At 44.1% G+C, this 23,091-nt stretch overlaps 2 protein-coding genes across 2 annotated transcripts; both read right to left on the bottom strand.

Moving 5' to 3' along the window:
* Nucleotides 1-3,019: 3,019 nt before the first annotated feature.
* On the bottom strand, nt 3,020-4,258 carry F5147DRAFT_660208 (uncharacterized protein; the record flags this gene model as incomplete). The annotated part of the gene is made up of 5 exons (XM_041434659.1): nt 3,020-3,035; nt 3,133-3,245; nt 3,298-3,598; nt 3,807-3,963; nt 4,147-4,258. The coding sequence occupies 5 exons, from the start codon at nt 4,256-4,258 to the stop codon at nt 3,020-3,022; spliced, it is 699 nt and encodes a 232-aa protein (XP_041284398.1).
* Nucleotides 4,259-5,581: 1,323 nt separating this feature from the next.
* Nucleotides 5,582-6,017, bottom strand: F5147DRAFT_660207 (uncharacterized protein; the record flags this gene model as incomplete). Its single annotated transcript, XM_041434658.1, has 3 exons — nt 5,582-5,637; nt 5,707-5,867; nt 5,914-6,017. The coding sequence occupies 3 exons, from the start codon at nt 6,015-6,017 to the stop codon at nt 5,582-5,584; spliced, it is 321 nt and encodes a 106-aa protein (XP_041284397.1).
* Nucleotides 6,018-23,091: the final 17,074 nt, after the last annotated feature.

Genomic DNA, 23,091 nt, shown 5'->3' with positions numbered 1-23,091 from the left:
TCGTCGTGGCTTGTGAGAGCAGCGAGATCCACCTCTCCAGTTTTTTCATCCTTGATTTTAAATTCGTGGCATAGTTTCCCCTCAACTTCAATTGGGAGGAAGTCTTTGTTTCGGCCCCAATCGTGAAGCTCGAAGCGTTGTAAAGTATGCAACAGCACCATAAATCGCGGAAGATCCTGCAGTAGGCAACGACAACTTGAGAAAAATCCGAGACTATGCAGGCAAGCAAGGTCAGATTCGACAACGCCGAACCCTAGTGATCAAAGGCATCATATTTTTCAGTCAATTAGATGTTTTCGTGGCCTTCCATGGATGCCGTTGTACTGAGCAGCAGTGTATGTGAAAAGTGATTTGAGTTGTTTTTGACCAATTTTTGACTTTCTCCCAGTAACTATAGCTAACAAAGACGAGTTTTTGGACAGAACGCTTCTAGGCCACATGTCGAATTTTTATTGTTTGTTAGTAGGAACAAATACTAAGAGCATGTTCGGATAGAAATATTTGCATGAAGTTTTGAAATATTGATCACGCAAATTCGTCGGCATTGTGCCGAAAGTTCGTCGGAGCTTTAATTAAATCAGCAGCTGTTATCAATTGATATTCAAAGGTATATCACATATCATATATCTCCTCGTCATGGATGCTCAAGAAGATCAATCGAAATGGATCGTCAACGGCTCGCCTTGCTCGTTTCCAATCCTCAACCGGAGGTTCGGGATCGTCTTGTTAAATGTATAGGACTTGTTATCAGTATAGTAGTCGCTGCAACACATGGTACATTGCAGACCATATATCCCAAGGACCGACACCATATCACACCTCGGCCCTCTCTGGGCAGGACTGGGTTATTGAATTACTAACTGGTCACCCAGAGCGCATCCGCTGTGAACTTGGCATGCATGCCTCTGCCTTTGTGGAGCTTATCACTCAGCTTCGCGCTATGGGCCACTCAGATTCCAAATTCATCTCCCTCGAGGAACAACTCGCTATCTTTCTGTATGCTTCGGTGACCGGCCTATCAGTCAGACATGTCAGGGAGAGATTCCAACACTCAAACGAAACAATATCTAAGTACATTTATTTTATCTAGGATGCAGTGGATATCTGACTCTAGCGCATAGGTACTTTCGCAGATCCTCGTTTCTTTCTCCTCCGAACCATTCTATTCAACATACGTCCAGTTTCCTGATGGGTCCGTCCCTCGCGAAGTCCGCAGAAACCCTAAGTGGTGGCCCTTTTTTTAAAGGTGCCATTGGTGCAATAGATGGGAGCCATATTCAGGTGACCCCAGGGCTACTGACCGTGCTGTGTATCGTAATCGGAAGGGGGTTCCTATCTCAAAATTGCCTTTTTGCGTGTGATTTCGATCTCAAATTTACCTATGCGCTCACCGGCTGGGAAGGCTCTGCAACGGACGCTCGTGTTTATGAAGATGCGTGTCTGAACGACTTCAAAGTTCCCCCACGCAAGTATTTTCTTGCAGATGCGGGTTATCCACTCCGTCCCGGCTTACTTGTGCCATACCGAGGTGTGCGCTATCACCTAGCTGAATGGGGACGCGCAAACACCAGGTAGGTCCTTTTACTTGAATCAAGCTCAATTTGGAACTCATCTTCCCTACAGGCCTGCTAATAAGAAGAACTATTTAATTTGCGACACGCATCAGCAAGAAACGTCATCGAGCGCATCTTTGGTGTTTTGAAGCGTCGTTTTCGGATCTTGCTGTTGCCGCCTGCATATGCCATGGAGTTGCAAGCGCGAATTCCCGCCGCATTGTGCGCCGTTCACAACTTCATCCGCGTGCATGATCCCACAAACATCCCCACCAACGAAGCCAACGATGAAGATAACGACGAAGACTAGCAGGGTGGATATTCTAGTGGAAATGCTAAAGAAGACAATATTATGGCTATCAAAGAAGATAACGAACTTGAGTTTCGTCAAGGATCTGCGATGCGTGATCGCATTGCATCTGCGATGTGGAATGACTATCAGCGCATCTTGTTAGAACGTACTTTCGAAGGGATAGATCTTGATGAGGGGGATGAGGACCTCGAGGACACTTTTGATGAGGATGAGGATCAGGACAGTTTTGCTTCGGAATAATTCACACTTCGAGTACCACTTTGTAGCCTCCAAAATCAGACAAACATTGATGCATTGCGACAGTTGTGAACATGTAGTATTGTACATACATTGAAACGAAAGCAAGTGGTAAAGAACAAGGTACATGATATATTTTCAGCCCGCCATTGCATCTGTGATGAGCTTCTCAATAAACGGACGCCTGATTGCTTTGTCCGTGAGGGACACATAGAACTTCAGGAATCTCTCGTTGTTCTTCTCACCAAGGACCATTATCAAGACAGCACGCTGGTCAGCAGGCATGTCAGCATCCTCAGTTTGCAGTAGGTGTGCTGCGCGTGTCACCAAGTCCATGCTGTCCTCAGGCTTAGGCACAGGTGGAGGCGGAGGCGGAGGCGGAAGGGTACCATTATTCATGGAACTAACAATGAATTTTTCAAAGATATCTGTCAGACGGTTGACAGTGCCCTGCAGTCCCATCACGGCAGCAGCAGGCGTGATCTTGGCGGCCTGTGTTGCACTGCTCATCTTGGCCGCATTGGTCATCTTCTGAGAGACGTGCGAACGTGCTTTCTTTGAGGGGGGGGCGGACACCAAGGTGGTGGAGACCGGCTGAGCCGAATCATGGGTCGACGCGAACGAAGTGGTCTCAACAGAATCCACATTGGTGCCCTCATAAGGGCGCTTGGCACCAGCAGAGCTGGTAGCGGTAGAGAGACCACTGGTGTTAGAGCGAGGACCGGTGGTGAATGAAGGGCCGGTGACAGATGAATGATTGGCAGTGGTGGAAGGACTGGCAGAAGAGAGGGCTGGAGCCTGAGCAAGGCCAGGCTCATCCTCATCAGCGTCTGGTACTGGTGGAGGACCCATAACACCTGGGTGGAAGGCATGGCGCCCTCTAGCGCCACCCAAGGGAATTATTTCCTGCATTTTCTCAAAGTAAGGCCAGCCTGTGTTGCGGAATGAACGCATGTGAGAATTGGACTAAAAAATGTTAGCTTTTATTTGAAAAATAAAAGGGGCTGACGTACACTGAGCGCAACATACGAATCCCACACAGCGGACGCTGCAGGGCCATGGATCCCAGCTCCATTGGCACCGTCCCAGTGTGTACCGGTCTGGTTGCGGTATTTATCGATAGTGTGATGAATAGACTTGAGCTGAAATATTGAATCAGTAAAGTGAGTGAAGGACAGAGTTGGATGGACGCACTGATGCCCACTTGCTCTTCACCATCTTGACGGTCTTTGCTGGACCGATCCGCAATGGTTGAAGGTCGGGATCATCGTTGATGACTGTTAGTGCAGAAGTATACACCTGTGGCTTGAAGTTGCCGGAGGTATCACCACTTGCACGGTTATCGTACATATGATTAACAAGTGCGGTGATTTCTTCGTTTCTCCAGTGTGCAGGTGTGCGCCTTGTAGGGATTTCATGGGCCTCAGGTTGAGCCATGATAAGATTGGTATATTGAGTACAGATCGCAGTAATCGCGATGACACCAGCGATCAGTCTATTGCGCTGGTGGATATCAAAGGAGGAGGAGGAGCAAGAGATCTCCATCGATTAGTATGTACAGTAGGAGACAAGGAAGGTTTAAGCTCCGACGAACTTTCGGGACAATGCCGACGAATTTGTGTGATCAATATTTCAAAACTTCATGCAAATATTTCTATCCGAACATGCTCTAGGTCATCGTATTTCTGCCAACCACCCTTGACCTACTGCCGGCAATTGCCACTGGCAGAATGGCAGATGATTCTGCCAACAACACTAGCACCGTGGAATGGAGTCCGACGCTCGCTCCAGCCTGAGGTGACAGATGCCCTAGGCGCCTAGGCCCTAGGCTCGTAACCAGCCTGGCGTATATGGCTACCCCTTTTAGTAGATCCATATTGAATATATCCCTGAGTCTTGGGCGATATCAGACTCGGACGATCAACACATTTGACAAGTTTGAAAAGTACAGTCATTGGTGGTGTTTGTAACACATACATATCAGATCCCTCGTCCACTCCTAGTAATCCCTCACAGGAAACCCTCCTAGGCTCCAGAACCTACCTTCGCTCATATACTCCCCAGTCAATCTCGCAGCCAAAAGGAAGAGCGATCCGTCCAGAGCTTCTGCACCCTCCAGCTCCGTATCCTTGAAGTAACCCTTGGGCCGCGCCATAAAGGGATGAGAAATGCGCAAAGGCGCGCTGAATCTTTGGCAGATGTTCATTTGGGTGCGTTATCACAGACTGAATACGTTCATTTCCAGTATAGCTGCTGCGCTTTGCCCCCTCTTGAACAACACCATTGTTCGAAGGCCACTGAGTCGTTGCAGGAGCTATCGATGCAAGCGAAGAAGAGAAGGAGAAAGAGTTCTTTTACGGAAGATTCGTAGTCTCTTTTACTTTTCAAGTTGCCTTGTTGTTTAGCAGATAGGTTGGGACTGTGAGTCATTTTGTAGAGCACAGGCTATCCGCCGATGAGGTCTACCCAGAGATTAGGCCTGCGCATTGTATGTGATGTATCGACCCTCAAACAAAATGTAACTCAATTTACTTAAGTGAAGGGGTGTACCGTGTTATTGCTAGAGCCTAGCAGTGACATCGTCAGGATTCTGGCTACCTACTCTGCGACTGCATCTAGTAGCACAATGTATTAATCTGAAAGTAACTTCAGCGTGACAAGCAGATACATATTTGAAGACAGCTGATGAATTTCGTATGGATCTAAATACTAGTAAGTAGCTGATAGTAGAATGCCCCAATGTACATAAGAAAGAAAGAAAAAAAGGGAGAGAGAGGTTCGGTTTGGAGCGTTGTTTTGTCATATGCCTCGATAATTAGGGCTGCACACCGTACCGTATACGGTAGACAGCCGTATACATATGGTATAAATACGGTATACAGCTAACCCGTACACCGTACATGACATTGGTGGTGGACGAAGTGGACGGTACGGTACGGTGAATTATACGGACGTATACGGCGGTGTACGGTACATACGGAATGCAAATCAACTATGAACGACCCAAACGAAGCCTCGCCTTCACGAGCATCAATGTCCTGATAGTCTCAGGCTTGAGACTAGCGCGCCGCAGTGAAACCGTGTCACGACCACCAGAGAAAACTCGTTCAACAGCAACAGCAGATCCTACAAAGAAGAGAACTAAGTACAGACACCTGGGACATGGAGTAAGTACTCACCAGGTATTGAAAGGATATCACGCACAAGTCGAGAGAGGTTTGGAAATTGTGCTCGGCGACCTGCCCACCATTGAATGGGTCCATCAGTAAATTCACACATTTCTTGGCAGACCTTTTTTCGAAAATTAAAACTTATTTTAACTTATTGACACTTATTCACCTTTATTCCTTGGCTGTTTGTTTTCACAAGTCAAAAAAGGAAGTGTATGACACACAAGTGCCGAAAAGTAGCATAAGATCAAAAAAGTCAGTTCAAGTATTCGAAACAGAAATAAGTACAGCAAGAGTAAATAAGTAGTTCAACTTGGTATGTAACCCGCGGCAGGTAGTAACTCGTGACCCATGTATTCATGTACTAGACATATGGGTGTAGGTACAATGTATATCAGTAGTAGCAACACAATAACGAGATCGACAGACTCACGAACTGTGAACAGCGGGAAATGACTTGGATCAGCGTGGCTTGAGCTCGAAGGGGGATCGACAGACTCATGAACTGCGAACGGCAGGAAACGACTTGGATCAGCATGGGTCTTGCTCGAAGGGGGATCGACAGACTCATGAACTGTGAACAGCAGGAAACGACTTAGATCAGCATGGGTCTTGCTCAAATGAGGATCGACACACTCACTTCCTGCGAGCGGTGGCAACGACTTGGATCAGCGTGGCTCGAACTCGAACAAGGAGGGTGCTGGAGGGCGCCAGGTATGGGTGCTGGAGGGTGCAGTTGGGCATGGTTGGATTGGGAGGATGCGAGAGATGTGCCGGGGGGTGTGTGGAGGGCTGCAGTTAGCAAAAATTGAAAGAACAATTGATAGATGCACGTACAGTACCCAAACCCAAACTATACAAACCGATTCCTTCAATCTGCATGAAGCTAAAGTCAGTATGACAAAGATGGGCGCATGCAGTTTCAGGATTTGTCAAAAATGAGCGCTGTGAACCATCACGCGTCACGTGTCATATTTGAACCACATCAGTTTTTCACACGAAGTTCACTCTCAACGTTAACGTTCAACCTTGTCTGACTCTCAATCTAACTTCCATGCATCATCTCACATACCTCCATACCTCAGTGTCTGAAACTTCACTCTCATGGTCTCGCACCCTTTCGCACACCTCCCAGTAAGTTTTTTTATTTGTTTTTATTTCCATTTTACTAAAAATGTCTGTGTCTGAAACTTCACCCGTCCTTTCGCATGGCCTCCAAGTAAGTTTTTATTTATTTGTTGTATTTTCTTTTACTAATAATGTCTGCTTGCCTCAGCATCTGAAACTTCGCCCGTCCTTTCATGTACCTCCAAGTAAGTTTTTTTTCATTTTTTTAAATTTCCCTTGACTAATAATGTCCGCTTGCCTCAGTGTCCAAACTTCGCCTGTCCTTTCGCATACCTCCAAGTAAGTTTTTTTCATTTGTTTTACTTCCTTTTATTAATAGTGTCTGCTTCATTGCAGTCTGCCGCTTGCCTCATGTGCCGTCTGCCTTGTATGCCGCCTTTCATTCCTCGCATCCCGCCTTTCACCCTCTTCAAAATTTGCTGCTGCTGGCTCCCCATTCTTTGAGTTTGTTTCTGCATCTAGTCGCCACTGCCACAAGTAGTTGTATTGTTTCCCCACTAGTACTTAGTAGTCCTATCATGTAATTATCCTTGAATGCAATATTTTGTCATTTTTGTCGAAACAAGTGTGAAATAAGTAGCCCCAACTTGCACTACTTGCAATGTGGGCTATTTTACAAATAAGTGCCAAAAAAGCCAACAAAAAGTTTGAAAAAAGTCGAAGTCAAGAGGAGGCATCTACTTTTTCGACTTAAATTGCCTTGTGGCAAGTTGATGGCAAGTTGGTGTCACCATTCTTATGAATGACTTTTCCGCTCCTTTTTTGGAATTACCCGGCAGCAAGTTGCAAAAAAGGAAGTTCAAGCAATGTGTGAATTTACTGATGCAGTTCGGAGGGTCCTAGATGAGAACCAAGAACCAGACCATCAGTTCAGTTCTACAAAATGTCCAAACCCAGAACTGGACCATAGAGAACCATTCTCTATGGTCTGGTTTGGTTTTTTTGGGGGTCTGAACCCAAACCAAACCAAAAAAAAAATAGAGCACAAGCAGCAGTGAAGGATGGCGATCATGAGCATGGATCAAGGATGGCGGTGAGCAGCAGCGGGAGATAGCAATGAGCAGCAGCGTGAGATGGCAGCGAGCAGCAGCATGAGATTGAGCATCAGTCCCTGAGTCAGAGAGGTAGCAGGAGGGTACTCCAGATTCTCAGCAATGCTATCACAAAACAATGAATTAATCCAAAAACAGTAACAGACACCCATATATACGCAAGCTCACAAACCAACAACTTATTCCCTGTAATCTTCTGCAAATAAGCCAGTGTTCCAGCATCAGCTGTGAGCCCCACATTGACTTCCTATACACAGCAAGCAGCCTGCATCAGACAAACGAGTGAGCAGCCATTAACAAGCCTTGATGGAGAACTTGGCGTCTGATGCTGTGTATCGGACATTGCATGCGGAGATGAGGTCTATCCTGAGACCGATCACGAGCCCGTGTGTTGCTGCTGTCATGGGGATTGGGCACTGCTCAGGCACTGCTACTGTGTGTTGGATGTTGAGGATGTCGGCGTGGATGAGGAGTGCGTGGCAGGCAGGGTCTGTAGTGTTGTTGGAACCAAGGTTTATGAGTCCTTGGACTGATGGAGATTAGTTGGTGGTCATTGAGGTAGGTTGGGAGTGGGCAGCGTACCTTATTTGTCTCCTCAACGACTTTCATTCTCCCATTCCTCCTTTCTCTTTTCCCCGGCGTCTTCCTTTCTCCTTCACCAAAGTGTTGTCCGCATTCATCTTAGCCATGCCAGCATTTGCTGGTGTGTGCTGGGCGCATACACTAGACACTGGTTGTTGCTGGAGTGGGGTGGTGGTGGGGTGGTGGTGGCAGCATGGTTGATGCTGGTGGCAATGTGGGCAGGCGATTCACACTGAACCAGATGCTCCATGCTCTTGGTGTGGATTCACCATTCACCATAAGCAAATGGTAAAACTGCGACGTATTTAAACAAATGTCAGTGTGTGAGAGAATCAAAATTTTGATTAGTTAGTACGTACCTCCAAAAAGGCTAAAGGCAGAGGAGTAGAGTGCAAATCCTGAAGTTCGGTCAATGTCAAGGTAAGTGGCATTGAAGTCAGAGTTGAGAACAGTTCGGAATGGTTCGGCAGGACCTAGAACTGAGAACTGATTTCTGGTTCAGTTCAGGCTGACATCAGAGCCATGGACAGAACCGTCCAGAACCGGACCAAAAGTCTGGTTCAAACCGTGGTTCTGAACTGGACCGCAGCAGCACTAACTGCAAGAGTTTCCAAGAGGTTCATGGTGGATTCTCTCTTGGTGCTCCATTGGCGCTAATGTTGTTGATTTACTCGCCCCATGAGTATACTGGGTGTTCTTGTGGCCACAGCAGTCTGTTGGCAAGTCAGTCAGCTGCTCATATTTCACTCTCCGCAACAGAAACAGCACACAAACCTTGACAGTTTATTCCAGTTTCTTTCATTATGCATGCTCAAAAATAAACTGGCGAAATAAACTGTTATTGAGTAGGGTTCTTAGGTGCTGTTTAGCGAATTCCATATTCAAATTTTGAATTCGTGGTCACATGCATTGTAATTATATAAGCTGGGTTACCATTAGGTTCTAATATGATAACAATCAATGCTAGTATGATGACATGTCAGCTGCTGCCCTACAACAAATTGACTATACCAGACCACTTGGGATGGTGCAACAAGAGCATATACAGCACTTGATGTTCATTCTACATCAGGAAATTACCAAGTTCCTTATTTTCCTTTTTGTTCCTTAGATTACTTGAAAAAATGGAATTAAGGCGGCTAAGTAAGTCTAAGGTGGTTAAGTAAGTCAAGGAGTCTCAGGACATATGGTTTGAAACCTTCTAAGTCCAACTTTTGTACATGTTTGTTCATGTGACAGTGCACTCAACTTCTGTTGCTGCAGTGCTCAACCTACTCATTCCTGCTTGTTTCCACATGTTCTCAGTTGTTTTCACTTGCTATTGACAATCTCCCCTCATTTTCATTTGTTTTCACTGGCTCTCATCTGTCTCTGCTCATATTTGCTCATATCTGCTTATTCTCATTTCACACTTCACAGGGAAGCACTAGCCTTGTGCCCCAACAATGAAAACTTGGATTAGCTATTGCACTCTACAGGGAAGTGCTGGTTTTACCTCTGGTCAGTCACACAAATTGGTCTATGTCATTGAATAACCTCGTGACTCTTCTCTCCTTCTGCTTTGAGCACCAAGGCAACAATGAAGACTTGGATGAAGCTATCCTTGTGCCTAATTGGTCACATACAGATCAGTCCAAGTCATTAAATAACCTTGCCATTTGACTCTCCTTCCACTTTGACCACTGAGGCAACCATGACAACTTGGATGAGGCTATTGCACTTTATAGGAAAGCATTGGCTTTGTACCCGGCAGGTCACACACATCAGTACCAGTCATTAAACAATCTTACACTTTAACTCTCCTGCTTTGACCAGTGAGACAATGTTGAAGACTTGAATCAGGCTATTGTATTTCAGAGGGAAACACTAGCTTTACTTCTGGTCAGTCACACAGATCAGTCCATGTCAATAAAAAACCTTGTGAATCAACTCTCATCCTGCTTTGAACACTGAGGTAATGGTGAAAACTTACATGAGGCTACCGCACTTCACAGGGAAGCACTGGCTTTTCACCTGGTCAGTCACCCAAATCAGTCTTCATCATTAAACAACCTCACAAATTGACACTCTTCCCACTTTGATCATCAAGAAAAGTGCTGGTTTTGCTCCTGGTTGGTCACATAGATCGGTCTGCATCATTAAACAACCTCATTGGTCAACTCTCCTCCTGCTTTGTATTGGTTTCTACTCCTACTATTGTTGCTTGTTTCAGACACATTTGTTTAATTATTTTTTGAAGATTTTCATAGGACACCTTGAACTCATGTATTAGCCTTAGTGTACTTAGTCTATGTCTCAAAATAATAGTATTTTTTGATCTCCTTATCTGCCTTAGTTTAAAGAAAAGTTTTTTATTTTGAGGAAATGAATCTTCTTATTCTTCTTATTTTTGTATGACCTTATTGTGTGAATTAAGGCAAATAAGGAGCAAATAAGGAACTCAGTGATTTCCTGATCTAGCTACTGTTGTTGCCTAGGCCCTTGTAGACTATCAGACACTCTTCCTAACCTGCTGTAGAGACTAACATCTCTGTAGCCTTGTAGAGGCCATATCTATAACATGTCTTAAAGTGCAATTTGATGCACAACTTGTGCTAAACACCTCCCCAAGCATCACCTATGTGAAGTACAAAGTGCGTGCTACTTTCCTGTACCAAGTGCTGCATTCCCATGTGCATGCCTAGTGTGCTTTCCCATGCTTGAAGTGCCCTATATCACACATCCATCCATTATTCAAACTAACCTCAGTGATACATTTTCATGTTGTTATCTTCATATTGGACTGTATTATATTTAGATCTTAATGATTTGCTCATTTCTCATGTCATGGACCCTTATTACATACTTACCTACTCGCTTCACAAGCACTTCAGCTCTGCTCCATAGGAGCATTTCTAGATATATATAAGCATCTGTAGTTCATGTTTTACAGGAGAAAATCATATAAAAGCTCCCTGCATCACACTATCAGTGTATAGCTCATCCATTATGAAGCCATAGTCAGTAGCTATTGACAATAAGATCATCCTATAATATCTATCATCGCTATCTAATGTCTATTCATCCCTTATGAACCTATCCTTATATCCCCCACCTTACGCTGTCCTGCATACTTTTCTCATACTTTATGCTCCTCAAGCACTCCGTTTCCACACTTGTGCCTTATGTACTTCATATTACCCAATAAGCAGCTCTATCAGTGTCAACTCCTAGATCTCTGCTGCACTTGCTTCCTCTTTAGGGTTAAATGCACTTGTCACCACAAGCATAGTGGCTTAGGCAAGCAAGATCTAACACATTTTTCAGTATACACCATCTGAATTGCTGTATCCACAGTGCTTGTGCATGCAAGTGACCAATGAAGCATGAATGCATGCGAATGGGATATGAGTCACACTGTGTTTGGATAGTGATTAGAGCATTGGAGGATTAGACCTCCACAAGACTATAAAGATGTCAGTTTCTACAGCGGGATGAAAGCTATAGAAACTCCAAAGTATGATTTGAGGCATCTATGCTCAGGATGTAGAGCCATGTCACATGGAGCCCAGAAATGTTTTTGGATACAAAAAAGTACATCCACAAACACTGTATAAAGCAGATGTTTGGGAGTGTAAGCTATAACATGAAAGTAGACATGAGTCAATGTCAAGGTATGTTCTCCCAGGAAAAAACATATATCATTCATGAGAAAATATTAAGGTCCAATTTTATAAAATAAAAATATTATCATTGACAGGTTTCAAATGTGCGCAGTCCAAGAGGAACAGATTTTGACTCTGATATTCATTTGGAATTTCATCTTTAGCAGGTTTTGAACCCACACAAACAGATTTGGATTCTGTTATATTAACTATTTGATTATAAGAACAGTTGAATGTACTCCCAATAGGCCCATTCACAAGTGAATCCTCAAGGTATATTTATTTGCATTTTGTCAGTTCTAACATTCCTCTTGAGTTCAATCATATGTGATTCTTTCATTGTCAGTTGTCACTTATGACCCAATTGTTAATTTAAAGACATCACAAACATCATTGACCTAATGGTGGTCTACCATCAGTACATTTTTGGAGCAATTGCTAGATAAATATGTCTTGAAGTAGAGGTCCAGAAGAAGTCTGATGTCTTTTGCAATAAGAGTAGAATAAAAAATCAATTATGGCAACCATATTATTAAAAGAACTAACAAAATGCAGATAAATATGCTTTGAGGATTCACTTATAAATGGGTCCATTAGGGGTGCATCTAATTGGTCTTAGCTGAGTAGTTAATATAACAGAATATAAATCTGTTTGTGTGGGTTCAAAACCTACTAGTTGCAACATTTGTTTTCTATGAAAACACACCTTAAAATATGCTGATGGTTGGTTTGCTTGCAAGCTGATCAAAGTTGTATTTGGCCAAGTGGTTATCATAACAGAATCAAAATTTGTTTTTATTAGGATGCAATAGGTTTGAAACCCATTAAATGTCACATTTTTTCTATGAGAATATGCCTACATTTGCTCATAGACAGTATCTCAGACATTGATCTTGATTGGTCTTAGTCAAGTTGTCACCAGAGTTAAAATCTGTGTCTCTTGGACTTCGTAGATTTGAAACCTGCCTATGATTATATTTTTATTCTATGCAATTACACTCTGATATTTTCTCATGGATAGTTTTCTCTAAAACCCATCATATATGCTTTTTTCTATATCATTGCCACAATAGATTCAAAATATATTTCAATCAAAGCCTACAGGTTTGCAATCAGTCAAATAATGCATTTCTTTTTCATGTTGCAATATGCTCAATTGAATATTTGCTCATAGATGGTTTCTCAGACTTTGATTTTCATTGTTGCTAGTTCAGGCGTTATCAAAGTCAAAATCTGATTTTCCTGGACATCTATGAGCAAATGTTCAAGATATATTTCAATTAAAAAAATGTAATTATATAGGTTTCAAACCTGCTTAGTCCAGGATAATCAGATTTTTATCTATTGTAGCAATAACATAGCTAAGACCACTTAAGATTCACAAGGAAATGACAAGGTGTGATTTCATAGAATAAAAATATCATCACTGACAGGTTTCAAATCTGCAAAAGTTCAAGAGACACAGATTTTAACTCTGATAACAACTTGACTAAGACTAATCAAGATCAGATACTGTCTATGAGAAAATGTTCAATGCATGTTCTCATAGAAAAAATCCAATGTTCAATAGGTTTCAAACCTATTGCATTCCAATAGAAACAGATTTTGATTCTGTTATGATAACTACTTGGCTAAACATAACTTTGATCAGCTTGCAAGCAAACTGACCATATGCATGTATCAATGTGTGTTTTCATACAAAATGAAAATTTATCATTGCCAGGTTTCAAACCCACGCATTGCAAGAGAAATAGATTTTGACTCTGGTAATCACTTGACAATTTCATCTTTAGCAGGTTTTGAACCTACACAGACAGATTTAGATTTTCTCATATTGACTGCTTAGCTAAGACCTGTTGGATTCAATTTCCATGAATCCATTCAGAAGTGAGTCCTCAAGATACATTTATCTGTATTTTGTCAGTTCTTTCAATAGCATGATTACTGTTAATTCTTTTATACTGCTTTTATTGCAAAAGACATAGACTTTTGCTGAGGCTCTTAACTTTAAGACCTGTTTATCTAACAATTTCCTTGAAAAAGTGCTGATGGTAGACCATCACGGTGGGCCCATGAGTGAAAACTGACAATAAAAGAATTATACAATTGAATCTAAGGGGAATATTAAAAATGGATGTCTGCACCTAGTGTAATGAGATGAAATCTCACAGCTGGGCTGATGGTAGTTATGTACAAATGCAAGGGTCAGGCCTAGTTGGATGAGATAGAATTTAATGTCTGGGCCCAAAGTGATGGTCTTAAATCTCACACTTTTACTTATATATTGTTCAGCTTTAAGTGTGTGATTTGAGTTCTTCAGAATCCACTTTTATTGTAAGCTTCACTCTTGTGTAGTCTGGATTAGTGTTCCCTTTCAGACCCTTTGGTCTGTATACTTTTTAAACTCTACATACTCAGAAGGTCTGTCTTTGTTGATCGCAAATCCCTTTGAGCATTAGCTGACTTTGTATGATTCATTATCCTCACTTAGACCTCTGCTTTCCTGCACCAGTATGGGAAAGTCAGATCTTCCCACACATAAAACAAATTAAAAATCTGACAACACTATTTTGATTCACAACCAAAGTCTTGAGGCAAACTTGGAAGGATAAGTAAAAGAACAATCCAATTCTTTCCAAAGGTCTTGACTTGATTGAAGAAAAAAAAAAGTAGATTACACATCAAACCTTCAAGTGTGATGCTGATGACCTGGGAAGAAGAAATACAAATTTATCAAGGCTGATGTAGCACTTGGGTTGGCGTTGGGCATGTACAGATAACTTATATTGCACCCCTCAACACTCCCTTGACCTTCTGAAAGCTCCATGCATTCATCTGAGTCATCCAAAGGTCGCCCATCCATTTCCAAAGCCTATTCCTACCTGCGAACCTCCATACCATGTCCTGTCCGTGTCCATTTGACTTCACTGGTGCGTTTTCACTTCATTTGTCTGTTATTGATTATGTCTTAGGGGCACATATGTTGTTGGCCCATCGAAAGCTTGGTTAATACATATAACAGCATGCCTTGCGCATTATTACATGCATATCTCTGTAGTGGCTTGCCTTAAATCTTATTACATTTTAGATAGCTTATCTCGCTACTATTCTCACCTACACAGTTTTCAAACTTTCATGCTGTAGGATATAATCTGGCTCGCTAGCTACTCACACTTTACTTTACTTCCCTTGCTATGAGTCATAGTTAGTAGAGTCACTTTTGGATAGTCATACTTCACACAATTAATCTTTCTTGCTCATTTGGAACAATTGTTTGGCTTGACTGCTGTCATTTTGCACATTGTTATCTCTTAGTTCTTTCGATAGGCTTTGCTTAGTTGTACTTCAGTACTGCTGCAAGTCTTATACTTCAACATACTTTGACATACCCACCATATTTTACTCAGAAACCTCACTGTTTCATCAGAAGCTCTTTAGATGCTTCATGCAACCTTAGACCTTCATTTCTTGACTTTGGACCACCCATTGGTGCATACATTACTTGATTCATACTAGACTGACCATAATTCCAAAGGGATGTAAAGAGTTGATTCTGTGTGGGCTCTACAAAGTGTTACCTTCAGAACTCAATGTGTGAGTGATGTGCTCGTCCCAAAGAGACTGCCTATAGAAATACTCCTTGATATAATGCAAGGGATATCTTGTTAAGATCAAGGATGAGAGAAAGGAAAGTCACCAAGAGTACGCTCGATGTTCCGAGGATGTGTCTGAAGTACTGAAGTACTCGTCCAAAGTGGTCCAAAGGTGGTCTGATGTCAAGAAACAAAGGTCCGAGGTTGCGCGAAGCGTCCAAAGAGCTTCCGATGAACAGTGAGTGTTCCGAGAGAAGTACAGCGGGTGTATTGAAGTATAAGACTTGCGAAGTATAACTAAGCAAAGTCTATCGGGAAGAACTTAGAGACAGCGAGGAGCGAAATGGCAGTGGTCAGGCCAAACAATCATTCTGAATGAACAAAGATCAATTGCGCGAAGTATGACTATCTGAAAGTGACTCTACTGACTATGACTCATAGCAGGGAAAGTGAAGTGAAGTGCGAGTAGCTAGCGAGGCAGATTATATCCTACAGCATGAAGGTCCAGAAACTGCATAGGCAAAAACAGTAGCGAGATAAGCCATCCGAAATGTAATAAGACTCGAGGTGAGCCGCTACAGAGATATGCATGTAATAACGCACGAGGCGTGCTGCTATACGTATAACCAATGGTTTCGACGGGCCGACAACATATGTGCCCCTAAGACATAATCAATAACAGATAACCAAGTGAAAAACACACCAGCGAAGTCAAATGGACACGGACAGGGACATGGTACGGGGGATCGGAACTGTATACAGGCCTCAGAATTGGATGGACGAATGCACAGAACTCTCGGAAGGTAAGAGGAGTGTCGAGGAGTGTGTATGTGGAATACCTATGAGATTGGCAGGATACGAACCCAATGCTGATCTGAGTGTTACAGCAATATTGTTTATGTTCTCATTATCACATTATGGACCCTACTTACATATGTATTACTGCTACCTACTCGGCTACGAATAGCTCTTTGGCACTGTAAAAGAAAGATATGGGCTGGGCAAGTACAGGGAAGCAGTATGTTCAGCCCAAGGGCTTCTGATGAGGCCAGAGCTCAGGAGGAAGTGAAAGTGAAAGTGATGCAAACACAGCAAATAGTAATTCCTAGACAGCAGGTAGGAAGTGGGGAATCTAATACCAGGAGCTTTCGACAGAACTACAGCCTATAACTACCTATCGGAGGCATCAGGCATACTGGGATAGCAAAACAGTGAGTATTCAGTAGAAACTGTGTAGGGTTTGGAGTGCAGGTGTCAGGGTACTAGGTGAAGGAAAAGATAATTAGGTAAGCAGTAAAAGTGCAAACCTATTGTGAGGAAAATGACTGTAAATAAAGATGTAACAAAATAAGCCAATATGAGCTCAGCCAGGGGCCAGTGCTACAGCACACTCACATATATATTCATACTTACAATTTTTATGTATTTATTTATCTTCTCTGTAGGAATTTATCCTCCATCTGCATGCTATAATGCCCCAACTCAAAATATAAACCTTGGGCAAACTTCCACTGCATGCATCTTTATTGGCCACACTAATATTTGCACAAATTGCATTCAAACACCTGCATATCATCTAACTTCCTCTGGTCTCTTGTTATGCCATTTTGCTTTCACACTTTCAGCTTGTCTTTCAGCCCTAGCATAAGTATTGATACAAAGAAGCCTATATACATACTATTATAGAGGCTAGGAATCCTCACTGAATATCCTGTTACTATCCCTGGGTTTGTATTGATAATTATAACAGGATACCCTCCTATTGCCTAGCTTACATGAAGTTGTAAACATCATTGTTGGCGATAAGAGAGAGCATCCACATGGTATGAGTCCCGGAGGATTAACCTCTGGGTGCCTTTGCAAGTTTTCCTTTTTCCTTTTTGATCCTTATCAATTCTTGCCACCTTCGACACCTCATGCTGTCCATAGCTTCTCTCCGTGTCCGTAGCTTCTCTCCATCTCGGACTTCTGCTTCTTTCCATGTCCGTAGCTTCTCTCCATCTTGGACTTCTGCTTCTTTCTGTCTCGGACTTCTTGATACTTGGTACTTAATCCCTCCTTCATATGCACTTCACCTTAGCATTTCTCTACCGTCTGCTAAGGTATGTATATGTCCTGTCGCTTGTATTCTGTCTTGTTAACGTGTTATCTAGACCTTACTCCGTGTCTAGGTACATAACTAATATAGGTGTTTCTCTACCGTCCGCTGAGACCTTACTCCATGTCTAGCTCCCTACAGGTTATGAGCCCTGAGCTCTAAACAAAGCTCAGATCCAGGAAGCTGACTGTTCTTGCACGAACTACAAACACTCCCCACTGTGGGCATACATATCCATTCACTTCCATCATAGGGAAATACGACTTCATTATTGAACTGACTGGTGCAGACGACTATCCTTCTTGGCGTCGTGCGGTCACTCCCACTTATCAAGGAGATGGACTATGGAACCATTGCAGTTCTGGCACTGACCCTAACAACTATGCAGAATTTGCTTTAGCAATGCCTTCACCAGCCATCATTGGTTCTCCCACCTGCTGCTGAGAAGTTAAGCGCAATCGAATGGATCAAAGAGGACAGCGCAGGCTAAGGGCATCATTTGTAGAAAGCTCTCTGCCATTGTCCAAGGTCTCCTCAGTGAGTCCTGGACTGCGAGAGAACAATGGAATACTTTGGAGACTCACTTTGGACGACTTGATGTCACATCCCAATTTGAGCTTCGTGCGCAATTATTTGCCGAAAAACTCAAGGATCCTGATGACACACCCCATTACATCAGCACGTTCGAAAATGCCAGGCATCATTTTGCGGAGATGGCCATTGTAGTGACCGAGGATGAACTAGTATTTCTCCTTCTTCACAGCCTTCCGCACACTCCAGACTGGCTCATCTTCAAACGTATGACGATGAATTTATATAGTACTCCCTTGCCTGTGGCGTCCACTTCCTCTACCACAGTCTCAGCCGCTGCTGTCACTGCAAAGATGACCTTTTCTGCAGTGCTGACATCCTTCTCTGAAGAAGCTAATTGTCTGCGGGGAGAACACAAGTTAAACAGACCAGGATCCGAGTATGCCAATGTCATGTCGTTTAAGTCATTCCTGGATGCAAAAACAAACCCTAAGACAGGTGTCCGAATTCACAAGTTCAACCCCAAGGGGGTGAGCTGCAACAATCCTTTATGCACTGGACTTCCACGCTCACTTACGCACGACTGAGAACATTGCTTCCAGACTGGTGGGGGCATGGAAGGTCAAGGAGGTAATAGAAGCCGTGACTGGAAGCCAAAGAAGCAAGACATTGCTGCAGCCGCTGATAGTACTGCAGCTCCTCCTTCTAACCCTCCTACATACTCTGCCACTGCAACTAGTGCTGTTGCTGACGAATTTGCAACCTTACATGTGCCCTCATAGAGGATCTCTGAACCTGACCCCGAATCCCTTCCCAATTTCAACAACATGGCCTGCATCGTGCGCCAGACCCTCTCCACCATACTTGAGTCAGGGACTACCTCAAATCTCATTGCCGATCGTAGCTACTTCTGGACCTACTCTGAGAGCTCTCGAGTAATGGTCAAGACCGCTAATCATGGCAGTTTGGCGACCTCTGGGCGAGGAAACTGTGTCGCAGACTTAACACTAGGTGGACGGACATTCAGGATCACCTTCACTGGACTGTTTGCATGCGCCCGGTGCCATGATCAATCTCCTCTCCATAGGACACATGTTGAAGAGGAAGTGGTCTTGTAATTTTGAGCACTCACCAGTGTGTTGTCAGCTGAAATATCATGGTGAGATCTTAGGGGAAGTCCCAATGACTGGGAACTTGTTGTTTGTCGACCTGAAATTTATCCATCCAAACATCACTTCGCCGGCACACTTTGAGCCTCTGAGAGAAAAGGTGGCCATCAAACGACTCGAGCACATTGCTACCGGCATCACATTCAACTCTACTGCTCCTCTTCAGCGCTGTGAACCATGCATCATGGTGAAACACCCGTGCAAGCCCTACTCTCCTTCAGAAGAACCATGTACCAATAATATGTTGGATCTTGTTCACTCGGATTTGTGTGGTCCATTCCATTGTAACTCCTCATGGAAAACACCACTTTATAATCTTTCTGGACGATCACACGAATCTTCGCAACATTCAACTTCTGGCCACCAAGGACCAGGCTCTAGATGCATGGCATGTTATTAAGGCCCATTGGGAGAACCATTTGGGGCGCATGGTTAAAGTTTTTCGTTCAGATAATGGTAGGGAGTTCTTAAGTAACGCCTTCACTAAAGCACTCGAGGACTCAGGAATTGAACGCCAACTCTCTGCGCCATATGCGCACCAGCAAAACAGTAAAGCCGAGCGAGCCATTTGCACTATCGAAGGGCATCTATTTGCAATGTTAGAAGCCACAGGGCTTCCTACAAATCTGTGGGGGGAAGCTGCATTGACGGCATGCTATCTTTGGAATCGCAGTGCTTCGCATGCCTTGCCCTCTGATGTCACACCATTCGAAATGGTCAACAGTCGCAAACCGGACCTCTCTCACATCTGCGTTGTGTGTGAGGAATGATAGCTAGATGAGAAGGGGAGAAAGGGGGAGAAAGGGTGAAGTGGGGTAAAACTCAAATAGACCTCTGGACACGAGTATAGATTCGGCCCAAGGGGATTGCTACTGAGAACGATTCCTCTAAGTAAAATATGGAGGGGAAACTTGGAAACTAGTAAGAGTAACTAAGAATGAAGGAGCATGCAATGTTGCACTGATGCGACGCGAGCGCGAGCGAACCGCCGAAGGTGTGATACGATACGCGACTGAGCGGCCAAAAGTTTGACTGCATGTGAAGATGCAGAGAAAAGCCGAAGGATTTATGAGCGCACTTTTAGCTGATATGCGAAGGAGATGTGACACGACTATAGAGCGGGAGAAGAGTCTGACGATGCGTGCACTGAGTGAAGTTCGAACGTTATAGTGCAACCATTAATACAGCGCATGATGTAGTTGGCCGAAGGTTTTAGACTTTGAGTCTGAGTGATGCGTGCAAATGGATGATAATTTCGATAGCGGGAAAGAAAAGATACATGGAAAATCATAAGTCTAAGGTATATATGATAGCATGTGTAGCGCTGTTCGGAACCAAGAAGATAGCAGTAATATGTATTAAGGGTCCATAATGCAAGTAACAAAACATACACGATATCACCTTCGGAAATATAATCAATCTAACGCAAATGAGATAAAATATGCACCAATGGACAAGCAGAGGACATGGATAGGACAGAGGAAGGATGCGCAATGGAACCGATGAAAAGCGGATGTGAACCAAAGTGCGCATGTGAGACATAGCCATCGGCTGATGATAGGAAGGATGTGCGCCGTGGTAGTGATAGTGCGTGCTGCGCTAGGACCCGAGGGACACTGCAAAAATAGCCTCTACGAGGCTACAAGGACTACAAGTCCTACATCACATACAAACTTTAAATCCTGACTGTCCCCAGTCAGCCTCTATAGAGTGGAGGGACTTAGCGAGATTTCGATGAGATAAGTCACGTGACCGTGTGTGTTTCGCACTGTATGTGGGGCACAATAGTGGACCGCGGATATGTGGAGCGCCAACCATGGGAACTGTGGCCAATTTTGATGTATTAAAACACGTCACGTGCCATGCTTCTCTTCTTCCCAACTTCTCATTGCAAACTTCGCGATTATCTTTTCATATCACACTACCATGTCCTCCACCATCTTTAACCCATCTATGCTGACTGCATCTCCTTCTCCTTCTCCCTCACCCGAACCTGAGGAGCACCCACTAGAGGGTGGCGATGCATCCGTTGATGACGCCACTCTTGATGATGCGGCTCCAAAGGAGCCCGAGGAGTCTGAGTCCGACCGGGTGGAACATGCTTGGGCTGCCATGCTCAATACTATGCGTGTCTGCGTGGACACTGCTCCTCCCTCCAAGCCAGAGCCCTTGGAGGAGCAGGAGTCTTGGCTCCACGACTGGAATGTCATGATGGTGAGTGGCGTGTCTCTTTTTATATGCTTACTCTTTGCTAACGACACATTGTCAGTCCAATATGACCATTGTCTATGAGCAGGCGTGTGCAGCTTCACTGCACATGTCCCTTAATGACGCGGATGCTGTAACATTGGCCGAGGGCAAAATTGCTGCGAGGACACTGACAAGAGCCGTGAAGGCTTGGAAGGAGAAGGCAGAAGAGTCTGCAGTGACTGCGCGCCTGGCGCGTGCCAACAAAGGAAAGGGTAAGGAGGTCATCGCGACTGAGAAGACAGTTGAGAAGGTGGCGGAGCCTGTATTGGCTGATATGGGGTGACCGGTAAGTTCATTTTTCTTTTCTTGCCTTTTTCATTTGTGCCGACGTGTCATTCTAGCATTTGGGTGGGCGGATGACCGCGACCTCAGTCAATTGTCCCGCTGAGCATTGTGAACGCTGTGCCACATCCAGTGCCAAGTGCGTCGTCGTGCATGCAGGCGGGAGATGCGAAGGGCATATCAAGGCACGGAAAGGCTGTTCGTTCGGTGAGTCTGTGCTGTCCCTTCTTTTGCTTATGCTTTTTACTGATGCGATGTTTCTTTTCTTTTTAGTCGCGGCTAAGAACAAAGGACGTGCACTGGCTGCGCCCAAGCGCAAGGCACTGCCTTCTGTGCAAATGACTGCACCAGATGCTGGTGAGTCGGAGGTGGAGATTGTGGGTGAGGCTACAGCCGATGAACCTGCTGCTGGTCCTTCCAAGGACATTGTCATGCAGCATCCAAAGCGCGTGCTCAACTCCGGCGCTGTTCCTGCGGCCAAGCACCCTCGTCTGGAAGCTGACCCCAAGTTGGAAGAAGCGCGCATGGAAGCTGTCCATCTTTGTGCCAAGAACGCTAAGCTCCGTGCACAAGATGATAAGTACCGCCTTGCGCTGATCAATATGCGCCAACACACGTGCACTCAGGAGTCTGAGTTGCTCCACATGAGCAACCAGCTCTATATCTTGGCGCATGACTGGGGGAATTGGGAGAAGGAGCTTGGGGAGATCTTAGAGGATTAAGAGGGGCTCTTAGAATACTTGTTAGATTAGAGTCTCTTGCCGGCGCCAAAGCGCCTTGTACTATAGTGTCTCTGTTTTTCTCCTGCACCTGGTGCACTCAATAGAATAGTCCTGTCGTGTTCTGTCCATGTCCAAATCCATATCCCATGTCCAGAATCCGCTAAGTCCATTGGGCTATAGATAGGATTAAAACGATAGTAAGTAATTGAGTGCGGTGGCAAAAAAAAAACAATTGGAAATGAATACGGAACATTTGCGGGTTGCGCGCCCGACTTGTCTTTTGATGCGGCTATCGTGTCTACTCTTGCTTTGGCGCTGATGGCGCGGCTGATTAGAGGTGAGATCTGTAAGTCTATAGTAAAATGTGCACGGCGCGGCAGCGCGCATTAGAAATGGAAAGGTCTAGGGGGTTAGCGCGCGCGTCTACTGGAATGTTATGTGTTATATATATCCTTGATTCGTTATTATTGCTTTGCGGTGCAGTAGCGATATAGTCTGTTGAATATGTGCGGTCAATGCGCTTATGTGCGGTTATATGGGAAAATAAGAGAAAACAGTTGCTGGCCGAAACCCAGGGTAAAACAGAGTATGTACTATAGTGGTATATTTTTGCGGTATTCTTGTTATTTTGATGTTTTTGGTATTTTCGATTTTATTGATGTGGGAGCGGTGATTTACAGGTGGAGTGTTGGGTGGTATTCGGGAAGGGGTGTATGCACTAATCATCTTGCGGCATTCTGGTTCGTCTTTGTCCAGTTCCTCAATAT

The sequence above is a fragment of the Suillus discolor genome (assembly GCF_016758755.1).
Source record: "Suillus discolor strain FC423 chromosome Unknown F5147scaffold_281, whole genome shotgun sequence".
Classification (NCBI taxonomy): Eukaryota; Fungi; Basidiomycota; class Agaricomycetes; order Boletales; family Suillaceae; genus Suillus; species Suillus discolor.
The sequence above is the reverse complement of the archived record's forward strand: the minus strand, read 5'-3'. Positions and strand labels throughout refer to the sequence as shown.